The following is a 12,351-nucleotide window of genomic DNA, read 5'->3' as shown; positions in this document are numbered from 1 at the left end:
TAAAAATGGGGATAATAATACCTATGGCGCTTATCTCCCAGGGAAGTTTTGGGCATCAAATGAGGCTATACACTAATATATATATAAAGCATTTTGGAAACCTTCAGGCATTATTCATTTCCCCTTTATTGTTATTATTGCTATTAGTATCAGTATTGTGATTATTTTATTTTTCTTGGCAAGCATTGTATGAACAAAGCTCAGCTTTTTGGAATCTTTTTCAAGAGGTGATCGGTGGATTTTTTCAATTTCTATTTTACTCTCTGAGTAAAATAGTAGTACTCTAGAATATCAGGGCAGTTTTCCTTGATAATTTCTTGAAACATGATGTCTAGGCTCTTTTTTTTGATCATGGCTTTCAGGTAGCCCAATAATTTTTAAATTATCTCACCTGGATCTATTCTCCAGGTCAATGGTTTCTCCAATGAGATATTTCACATTGTCGTCCATTTTTTCTCTCCTTCGGTTCTGTTTTATAATTTCTTGATTTCTCCTAAAGTCACTAGCTTCCACTTGCTCCATTCTAATTTTTAAGGTAGTATTTTCTTCAGTGGTCTTTTGGACCTTCTTTTCCATTTGGCTAATTCCGCCTTTCAAGGCATTCTTCTCCTCATTGGCTTTTTGGAGCTCTTTTGACATTTGGGTCAGCCTATTTTTTAAGGTGTTATTTTCTTCAGCATTTTTTTGGTTCTCCTTTAGAAAGTCATTGACTTGTTTTTCATGGTTTTCTTGCATCACTCTCATTTCTCTTCCCAATTTTTCCTCTACTTTTCTTACTTGCTTTTGCAAATCCTTTTTGAGCTCTTCCATGGCCTGAGACCAATTCATATTTTTCTTGGAGGCTTTTGATGTAGGCTCTTTGACTTTGTTGATTTCTTCTGGATGTATGTTTTGATCTTTATTGTCACCAAAAAAAGATTCTATAGTCTGAGTCCTTTTACACTGCCTGCTCATGTTCCCAGCCAACTACTTGACCCTTGAGCTTTTTGTCAGGGTATGACTGCGTTTAGAGTGGAGAGTGCTTTGTCCGAAGGTTTAGGGGCCTTGTGCTGCTGTTTTCAGAGGTACTTCTGCTCCACTGTCACAGCAAGCTCTGCCATACCAGCGCTCCTCCTCCCCCAAGAACCACCAACCTAGACCGCAACACGGATCCAAGGAGGGCAAAGCAAGAGAACCCTGCTTCTGTGCCAGCAAAGCAATCCCTGCACTCCCGCTCTGATCCACTGCTTGATTCCTCACACCCCAAGGATCTGGGGCCAGAAGCAGCTGCTGTTGGAGCTCTGGAGGCAGCCACAGGAGCTTCCTGCTGCTGCTACTACACCACCTCCACCACCTGGGGCTTGGGCTGGACCATGCACTTCTCTCACCCAGATGCAGAAGTTTTCCCACTGACCTGCTCCATGGTCTTTGGTGCTTGCGGGTTGAGAAATCTGGTAACTGCCACAGCTCAGTAATTCGTAGCCCTGAGGTGTGCTCTGCCAGACTCCTGGTCTGGTCTGTCCTGGTGCAGCCCATGCTGGGCTGTGCTCTACTCCCAGCACAGTGAGATAGACCCTTCCCAGTGACCATCCAGGCCGTCTTGGGCTGTAGACTTGATTCCCTCTGTTATTTCTTGGGTTTTGTAGCTCTAGGATTTATTCAGAGCCATTTTTTATAGGTGTTTGGAGGAATTTGGGGGAGAGATTAAGCTAGTCCCTGTTTTTCAGCCTCCATCTTGGCTCTGCCCCAACAGAGCTCAACTTAATCCAGACCATTTTGCATGTTGTGATCCATCCTCCTCCCTTGTTGCTGAAAAAGTATATTATAATTCTGTAGCAGGACCCGCTTGGGTCCTACTATGAGCTCCTTGTCGATATTGGTTGCAAAGACACTCGTAGTTTAATAACTGCATATCATCAAATCACAGAACATTGTCTGGTAATGAAATTGAGGAGTGATACCAGTCACTGTATAAACACAGGAACTGTACCCATCACATTTCAGTTTCTCTGCCTCAGTTAAACGGGTAACAAGAATGTACAATTTAAGGATACCTGCAGACTGGCTCACTGGAGGAAAACCATCAGGAAGTGAATAGAGGAATGGGTCAGAATACTCTTGGAAGTGGTGAAGGAGAAAGAATTGGAAACTGACCACTTTTACACTATACATTAGGAGGCTTACTGTCTGAGTCTTCATCAAAACAATAGATTGGACATAAAGAAGAAACAACAGGCCTCAGAGACAGCAACTCCAAACCAAACAGTAGACTGTGCCTGTGCACACAGTGTGGAAATGAGCCCCGTCATACATCGATCTTTTTGCCACATTAGAATGAGGAATAACTCCCCTGGAAATAGCAATTTTTAGTAGGGGAGACAATGATATATGTAATAGCCTCCTCTGTATCTCAGTCACCCTGGGGTGAGAAGTGTGAGAGTTCATTTTTATAATGTGTATTAAAATTAAAATTAGAATGGAAGAAAATGCTATTGAAGTAGTCAGTAATAGTCTCACTCTTGCTGTTTCTCTGTGTGTGAAATAGGCCTCTTATAAATATGTTTGCATAAGAACAGCTGGGCCCCACAATTGCCTTCACTTAGACAGTTGTTAGCATTCAGCCTATGAACTGGCATCCTTGCTGTCAGTGGGTACAGTAATATAGACTTGTAAGCCCTACTGTGTAGTCTCCCTCTCAGGTATTGACTATCATTTCTCTTCCAGGATATTAAAGCATTTGAAAACGAAAGACCCCATGCAACTAAGACTAGAGCACTTGGAACAAGGATTTTCTGTTTACGTTAATGGAGCTAATTCAGAGCTGAAAACCTCTCCAAGAAAGGCCATTCTTCCAGATTTTCCCAGAAGTGCTTCACATGCAGAAGGGGCACATGGTGAGTTGGAGTTTCTTTTAAAACGTAGGAGCCATGTTATGATAACTCATTTTTTTATAGTCTTTTAAGATTTTCAAAGCACATTTTCCATAATGATCCTGTTAGATGGTAGTAAAGGAGTTTTTACTTTTTAATTTTACACATGAAGAAACTGAGATTCACAGAGAGTCAGTGACTTGCCCATAGTCCCACAGCTAGTAGGTGTTGGAGCTGAGAACTACACCCAGGTTTCCCTTACACTTAGGTCAGTGTTTTGTCCACTATACCATCCTCCTTCCTTAGATGGCTAGATAGGAACCGTGAGGTAAGCTTTTTAGAGCAGGCCCCTTTCCCCAGAGTGAGGAGAGGGAACATGTGAATAAAAACAGCTAAAATGACTAGCATGACTAGGAACAGCTAGGTGGCACAGTAGATGGAGTGCCAGGCCTGAGTCAGGAAGATTTCCTCATCCTGAGTTCAAATGTGGCCTTGGACACTTACCAGCTATGTGACTCTGGGCAAGTCACTCAACCTTGTTTGCCTCAGTTTCCTCATCTACAAAGTGAACTGGAGAAGGAAATGGCAAACCACTCCTGTATCTTTGCTAAGAAAACCTCAAATGGGGTCATGAACAATTGGACATGACTGAAACAGCTGAACAACAACACGTCTGATGAATCTCTGAGTTCAGCCCCTGATGTAAAAGAGATTCTGCCAGTACACACACTTTTCCTTATGTAGTCTGCTCATGATTATTTTATGCAAAGTTTTCTAGCGTCTGCTCACCCCAGACTGGTGCATTTGTAAGACTGCTTGCCTTGCTTCGTCTATCTAGTCAGTGTCACTCTCTTACTCAATAAACTCTGTGCCTTCATGTTGCCTTAGGGATCGAATGCGAATCCTTATGTGTGGTATTTAAAACCATTCTCAACCTGGATCCAACCCCTCTTTCTAGGCTTATTCTGCTTTGCTCCCTTTATGCATCCTCCTGGTCCAGTCAAACTGATCTTGACATTTCTCGAACACTTCCATCTGTTTGCCTTCACATGAGATAACCTCCATAACTAGAATGCTTTCTCACTTTTGCTCTCTTAAGTTCTGCTTTTTTTTTTTTCATTTTATTTACTTTTTAAAATTTTTTTTTTATTTTTAGTTTACAACACTTAGTTCCACAAGTTTTTGAGTTCCAAATTTTCTCCTCCTCTCTCTCCTCCCCCCTACCCCCCAAGAAGGCATGTAATCTGATATAGGTTCTACATATACCTTCACAATAAGCTTATTTACACAATAGTCAAGTTGTAAAGAAGAATTATAACCAATGGAATGAACTATGAGAAAGAAGAAACAAAGCCAAAAAAGAAGATTAAAAAAAGAGAGCAAACAGTTTGCCTCAATCTGCATTCAGACTCTGTAATTCTTTCTCTGGATGTGGATAGCTTTTTCCATCATGAGTCTTTTGGAGCTGTCTTAGAACCTTGTATTGCTGAGAAGAGCCAAGTGTGTCAAAGTTAGTCATCACAGATACTGTGTACCTGTGATCACGTATAATGTTTTCCTGGTTCTGCTCCCCTCACTCAGCATCAGATCGTGTAAGTCTTTCCAGATTATTATGAAGTACATCTGCTCCTCATTTCTTATATCACAATAGTATTCCATTACATTCATATACCACAACTTGTTCAGCCATTCTTCAATTGATGGGGCATCCACTTGATTTCCAATTCTTTGCCATCACAAAAAGAGCTGCTATAAACATTTTCGTACATATGGGTCCCTTTACCACTTGTATGATCTCTTTGGGATACAGCCCTAGAAGTGGTATTGCTGGGTCAAAAGTATGCACATTTTTATAGCCCTTTGAGTATAGTTCCAAATTGCTCTCCAGAATGGCTGGATCAGTTCACAACTCTACCAACAGTGTAATAGTGTTTCTATTTTCCTACATCTTCGCTAGCATTTATCATTTTCCTGTTTTGTCATGTTAGCCAATCTGACAGGAGAGATGTGGTACCTAAGAGTTGTTTTGATTTGCATTTCTCTAATCAATAATGATCCAGAGCATTTTTTCAAATGAATATAGATATATTTAATTTCTTCCTCTGAAAACATATCCTTTGATCATTTATCAATTGGGGAACAACATGTATTCCTATAAATTTGACTCAGTTCCTTGTATATTTTAGATATGAGGCCTTTATCAGAGACACTGGTTGTAAAAATTCTTTCCCAATTTTCTGCTTCCCTCCTAATCTTTGTTGCATTGGCTTTGTTTGTACAAAAACTTTTCAGTTTAACATAATCAAAATTATCCATTTTGCATTTTGTAATGCTCTCTGTCTCTTATTTGGTCATAAATTCTTCCCTTCTCCATCAATCTGACAGGTAAACTATTCCTTGCTCTCCCAAATTGCTTATAATATCAGCCTTTATGTGTAAATTATGAACCCATTTTGACTTTATTTTGGTATACTGTGTAAGATACTGGCCTGTGCCCAGTTTCTGCCATACTATTTTCCAGTTTTCCCAGCAGTTTTTATAAAATAGCAAGTTCTTATCCCAGCAGTTGGATTCTTTGGGTTTATAAAAGAGTAGATTACTCTAGTCATTGACTACTGTGTCTTACGTACCTAACCTATTCCACTGATCTACCACTCTATTTCTTAGCCAATACCAAGTAGTTTTGATGATGCTTTATAATATAGTTTAATATCTGGTATGGCTGGGCCACCTTCTGTAGCATTTCTTTCCATTAATTCCCTTGATATTGTGGATGTTTTGTTCTTCCAGATGAATTCTGCTATTATTTTATCTAGCTCTGGAAAATTTTTTTGGTAGTTCGATTGGTATGGCACTGAATAAGTTAATTTAGGTTAAATTGTCATTTTTATTATATTAGCTTGGCCTAACCACGAGCAACTGATGCTTTTCCATTTATTTAGATCTGACTTTATTTGTATGAAAAGTGCTTTGTAATTGTGTTCATATAGGCCCTGGGTTTGTCTTAGCAGGTATTAAGTTCCATTTTTCTACCTTTCCTGATCCCTCCAACTGCCAGTAACTTCCTCTACAAAATCCCCCTTTATTTACTGTGTGTATATTTTGCATAAACATTTTATGTATACGTTGTCTCCCTTGATAAAAAAAAAAAGTAAGCTCTTTGAAGGCAGGGATTATTTCATTTTCCCCAGCACCTAACACACTGCCTAGCACACAGTAGGTACTTAATAAATGTTTGTTGATTTATTTGATTGATTGATTCACCCAACCTTCTTAGTCCATTCCAAATTGATACATAGGTGTGGACAAAGCCCATGTCCTGAGTTGCTCCATTTCCCAGAACCAAAACAAGCTTGGGACCCAAGGATAGTAGCAAAGCTACCCAGAAGCTCATGTCCCACTGTCTCTGTTTTTGTGAGCGAGTGTTCTACTAGTTTGTATGCTGTTAGTAAACCCTGAGGTTAGATTAGAAGTAGGTATGGTTCTATTTTTGTTCTTTTAGATTAAGGACTAGGAAAGCATGTTCTCTTAAACCATTGTTTTATAAACTACACTTCATGGCCCCTTAATATTTCTGCTTCCCCTTAGGATTCTGACAGTCTTAGCCATTCCCTTTCATCTTTCTGAAGGCTCTATTTATACTGTGCTCTTCTGTAAACATCCAAAATAGGGAATTTGGATGAAGATTGTGAATAAGTGAGAAGGATAATTAGAAATAATAAATAAAGATAACAAATGAAATTTTAACTTGAAAATTCCCAGAGAGGAGACAGCAGAGTCTTTATATGCATACATAAATGATTTTCAAAGACATGTTACTCTTCTAACCAGCTAATAGACTTAAAGAAGCAGTGTGGTATAATATAATGGTGTAGGGGTTGCAAATTCTCCTTCCCTTGCAGTCTTCTGCAGTGTGATATCCAAACTCTTTGTCTCTGTCCAGAAGAATATGTAATAGATTCACAAGTCTTGTGAAAAGAAATCAATATTTAGCTCATGTTGGTATAAATAATGAGTGCCATAAACTTAAAATAAATGTCAAATTTGCCTTTGAGATCACTGACATGATGAAAAGAACCCTGGAATGAGAACCAGGAGGCTTAGTTTATTGTCGTAGTTCTGCCACTTTTGTGGTCTTCAGCAAATAGATCACTTATATCTCTAAACATCAGTTTTCTCAGCTGAAAATGGGCCTAATACCTGTTCTGCCTCCCTCCACAGGATTGTCATAAAGATTAAAAAAGATAAAGTATGCAGAGCTGTGAAATGTTATACAAAAAAATTTAAAATGATGGTGAATGTAACTTTCAGAAAAATCCCAATAGAGAACACCCTTATTATTGAAGTGCCTTCTTTATTTACCTTAGGGAAAGATGAATGATTTTAAAGCTATTTAGATTTTTGTCTTACTGGTTTTATATTCAGTACTGGAATGTGGAACTCTCAAAGCACATGCCTTACCAAGTAGCTTTCATTTTTTTCAGATTCTGGAAGGAGACCTTTATTTAGAGAAACAGAAGAAGCACTAAAACATGGTTCACGGACAGCACCTTGCAAAGTTCGGCGCAAAGGATGGCACCAGGTCTGGAAATGTAGGAGACAATCTCTGATGATGAAAAAACATTTGCTTTCAAATAAGAAACTTGGCTGTAATGGAAATATCATTAGTACAGGATTTTGCTGAGTATTGTAAAAGGCGTGGGTGCCCTGAGACATGACAGGTGTATTTTGTGGGATGCTTCTGTCCATCCTAGGGGGCAAATCCATTGAAGATCAGAGATCCCTTTCTTTGGCTGTTTTTATATGCCTGTGACATATCTTTCTCTGCTTAGAGTTCATGGGACCACATCTCTATCTGATTGGGACTGCAGGAGGGGCTGGGAGCTGCCAGAGAGGCTTTGAAGTAAAGCACTAATCATTGATTTAGGACCATTCTTAGTTTTTCAGATAGAGCATCTAGAGATAAAATGCTGTAATTTAGAATACCGTACAGGCAGTGCGGTATATTAGAAAGAACAATTCTAAAGTCAAGAGACCTGAACTGAAATCCCATTTCTGCCACTTACTGCTTGTGGCTTTGGGAAAGTCCCTTTAACCTCTCTTAGGCTGAATTTCTTCATTTGTATTATCTGGCAATAACACGAGGAGACCTGTAAAACAAATAAAATTAATAAAATTAGAAGATAATAAAAGACCTCTAGAAAAAGTCTTTAGTAGAATATAGCAGGGCTGTGGCTGTGCTTGATCTTGGCTCAAATAGTCCAAGGAGTGATATTTGGAAATAATAATACACTTACCTCCGAGGCTATTGTGAACAAAGAATTCTGTAAGGCTATAAATTGCTATATAGATGTGTTATTATTTTTCAAATCTCCAAAATAAAACTCATTACAGTGGTACAGTCACCAACTCTAAGTGTAATAGGATGTTAATCATGTACTTCTCTAAGCTCTGCTCTTGTTTATACCCTCCAATCTACAGCTCTTAATGGGGATCTCTTTCTGGCATTTTTATATGAAACTTATGCCTGAAGGTCTTATTAAAAAGATGTAAAGTTGAACAGAGACTTGCTCTCCCTCAGGTGAGGAAGTGATCTCAAAGAGAGAGGATAAGACCAATAAAGAGAAAGCACAGAAACTTTGGAACATTACTAGTCTACTGCCCTCCTACCTCTCTGTTCTCTTCTCCTCAGTCTCCTTTGCTGGGTCATCATCCCTAAGACATCCCCTAATCTTGGTGTCTCTTAAGATTCCATTTATGTGTTCTCTCTCCGCTGTCTCTTGGTGATCTCATCAGCTCCAAGGGGTTCAATGACTATACATATGCAGAGGACTACCAAATTTACATATCTATCCCCATTCCGTCTCCTGAGTTCCAGTTCCACACTACCTCCTGCCTTTGGGACATCTCCACCTTGATGTCACATAAAAATCCAAATCAACCCAACCAAAAGAGGACTAATTATCTTCCCCATTAAACCTGCCTATCCTCCAGAATGGCCTATTTCACTTTAATTGCTGCCCTATTTTTGTTGGTAGATAACACAATAGTAAGGTGTCACACACAGAAAGGCTTTTAAGACATAGACTTAGAATGTCAGAGGTGCAAGGGACCCTAAAGAACATCTGGTCCAAGCCTCTCATTCTATAGAGAAGAAAATGGGAGCACAAAGAAAGGAGGTGACATGCCCAGGAGTACCCTGTGGGCAGCAGAACGAGGACCAGAGCCTAGAATTCTTAGCACTGAGTCCAGTGCTTTGCTCACACAACATTGCCGCTGCCCTTCAGCTGTTAGCTACATGTATGTTTTTCATGGAATATGGGAACTTTCTCTAATTTATGGCTGTGGAAAGTTTTGCCTATTTCACAGATTTGGGCCTTGGTTCAGGCCTTCATCATCTTTCTCCTAGACTATTGCAATGGCCTTCTAATTGGTCTCTCTGCTTCTAATTGGTCTCTCCCCTCTTCAATTCATTCTTCAGATGGCTGCCAAAGTAACATTCCTAAAATGCACATCTGATCATTTCACTATCCTATGCAAAAATCATCAGGGATTTCGTGTTGCCCCTAGGATAAATATCAACTCCTTAGTTTGTTATTTAGAGCCCTTCAAAATCTGGCTTTAGCCCACCTTTCCAGCTTAATTATGCATTATTCCCCTTCATACCCTTTATGCTGCAGCCAAATTGGCTTACTTGCTGTTCCCCAAATTTGGGATTTAATCTCTTGCCACTGTGCCATTCACTAAATGGGCCATCCCTCCCCACCCAGACTTCTTAGACTGCTCAACTTCTTTCAAGGCTCAGCTCGTGTATCTCACCTTCTGTGGGAAGCTCCTGCTGGGTCCCTTCATTATTAGTATTCTCTTCCTTCTCAGGTTATCGTATATCTGTGTATACACTGTATTCTTACCCCCTATAGAAGTTTCTTGAGGGCAGAGGCTGTTTATTTTGTCATTATATTCCCAGCATCTAATACCTCCCTCACACACAGTAGTTAGTAAATGTGTGTTGATGCCTTGACATTTGTGTCATTTGCCTCCTCTCTGTTGGCCTGATTTTCCCAGGAACTTATACCTAAGATCTAAAGGGGTACCTGAGGGAGAGCAGGTAAAATTTATACTTTAGATAGTTTTTACCTTATAGAAACAAATAAGCCCTTTCTTCCTGGTAGGCCAATGCATTTGGATCCCTAAAGAATTAGTCATGATGAGCATGGACTGTGTGTCTAGCCACAACAGACTGCAAAGGATAATGTGTTCCAAGCCCTGAAAGCTGATTTTTAGTAATTAGGCCGTAAGTCTTTCATTCTATAATTATGAACTGTATTTGAGTCCTAGACTGTGACCAGATGCTTAAAGCAAAAGACTGAACCCAATTTCAAGAAATTTTAATTTAAGATCAGCCTTTCTTTTATAGCCTCTTCCCCATGGTACCTCATTTCTCAAGGCCTACACATGGTTCATTTCCTGTTTTCTTGACGCAGACACAAAGATCGGGACGCCTAATCCCAGGCAAAATGTGGTTGGGCTTTGGATCCATCAGACTCCTGATACTGCAGAGATGTTGTAGCTGGTTATATATGCACTCATGCTTCTACTTGACACTTTCTTTGCATCATGTCTATGTGTTAGAGCCTTCTCCTGCTGTCAGTGGATTAAGATTTATGGTTGCTATAGCCTTGTAATACTTGGGTGGACAGCAGACTAATAGGCAATGCAGTCATTTACCAAAACTCTGTCAGATATGATGAACATCATCAAATGTTAACTTTAAATTGGTAGTGAAAGGACTAGCCTTCCAGCGATATACTGTGGTGTGGGCTCTCCTGAAGGTCTCTAAAGAAAGTTCACCTCTATTATCGAGCACTGATTTTGCCTTTACTATAATGACTCTCCTGTTTCCACCAGAGATTCAAATTGCCTAGTCATGATCCTGTATTCTCCAAGGAGGCAATCTCACCAGTTAAATTGAGGAAAGGGTTTTAATCTTTCCCTTTTTATTCTAGTTCTCAGCTGTCTAATCAATAAGACTGATTGTTCTGATGTTATTAGCCCTGTTTTTGTCGTTGTTGTTCAGTTGTTTTTCAGTCATGTCTGACTCTTCCCGACCCCGTTTTCCTGGCAAAGATATTGAAGTGGTTTGCCATTTCCTTCTTTAGTTCATTTTATAGATGAGGAATTTGAGGCAAACAAGGTTAAGTGACTTGCTCAGGGTCATATAACTAGTCAGTGTCTGAGGCCAGATTTGAACTCGGGAATATGGATCTTCTTGACTCAAAGCCTGGCACTCTCTCTACTGTGCTACCTAGTTGCCCACTTTACAGATGAGGAAACTGTGTCTTTGAGCAGCAAAGTAGATAGCAGGGTCAAAACCTAGACCCAGGTTCTTGACTGTCTTATATTGTTTTCATCACAGCACAGCTGTCTAGGAAGGTTTATGAAATGGCACAGAGAGATCAGGTGTTTGTAACTTTCTTTCTGGAAGACAGAAGGACAGAATGTCAAATGATATTATTTGAAAATCACCAGACAAACACTACTCTGAGTCATAGAACCATAGATTTAGCGCTGGAAGGGACCTCAAAGACCACAGAGTTCAGCTCTTTCTTTTTGCAGATGAGGAAACTGAGGCAAAGAGAGGTTAAATAACTTTCCCAAGAGTTGCACAGCTAGTAGGTGCCTGAGGCAGGCTTTCTACCCACGTTCAGTGCTTTATCCAGTAGCAGTCTGCTTTTTCTCACTCATGTGAACTTGGTACCTCAGCATCGTAGTCCCCAGTCTCTGCCTTGTCATTCTGTTTATGTGGTGTTGCTCCACAAAGTGATCTTTAGATATGTGTGTATTTATTTAACTACTTGGGGTCAAGATTTTTGTCTTCTTTTTCTTTGTTATCTTCTATCCTCCATAGTCTCCAGAGCTTTTTACAGAACAGGTTCACTATTTCCACAATAGGCTCTTAATAAATAATCAAACCTTGTAAGTTATAGAAGCTTTTTGTTTTTTAAAATGATTTTACATATATTGTCCAATTTGATCTAAGTCTCACAGCAATTCTGTGAGGTTGGCATATACCAAGTATTATTATCCCCATTTTGCAGACAAGGAAACCAAGGCTCAGAGAAGTGATGTGACTTGCCTAGGGTCACATGACCTTATGTGGTAGAACCTAGAAAAGAACCAAGGACTTTTTATTTCTAGTTCAGCATTCTTTCCTCTATACAATGCTTTTCCACACATGATACAATATGCTTTTTGAATGGAAAAGGACCTTAGAGATCATCTCATTTGGTCCCCTCATCTTATAAGTGGGGAGGCTAAGGCCCAAAGAGGGAAAATAGCCACACGGATAATTCACTGCAGAAGTGACAGTAGAACTTTGGTCTTCCTCACTGCCTATCCCATGCTGTCTGTACCTGGGCAGATCATCTCATTTCTTTGTAAACTGAGGATAATAATATCTGTAATACTTCACAGCATGCTTGTGAGAATCACATGGGGTAAT

At 39.6% G+C, this 12,351-nt stretch overlaps 1 protein-coding gene across 1 annotated transcript in view; it reads left to right on the top strand.

The window, feature by feature from the left end:
* The window catches only part of LOC118831563 (katanin interacting protein), a 221,041-nt gene that overhangs the window by 74,661 nt on the left and 134,029 nt on the right, over nucleotides 1-12,351 (top strand). Inside the window, exons 3-4 of the mRNA XM_036738951.1 lie at nucleotides 2,704-2,873; nucleotides 7,334-7,431. Of these exons, the coding sequence (XP_036594846.1) occupies nucleotides 2,704-2,873; nucleotides 7,334-7,431 (268 nt within the window). The remainder of the gene's footprint in view (nucleotides 1-2,703; nucleotides 2,874-7,333; nucleotides 7,432-12,351) is intronic.

The sequence above is a fragment of the Trichosurus vulpecula genome, chromosome 9, assembly GCF_011100635.1.
Source record: "Trichosurus vulpecula isolate mTriVul1 chromosome 9, mTriVul1.pri, whole genome shotgun sequence".
NCBI classification, from domain to species: Eukaryota; Metazoa; Chordata; class Mammalia; order Diprotodontia; family Phalangeridae; genus Trichosurus; species Trichosurus vulpecula.
Note: the sequence above shows the minus strand (reverse complement) of the source record. Positions and strands in the feature narration are given on the sequence as shown.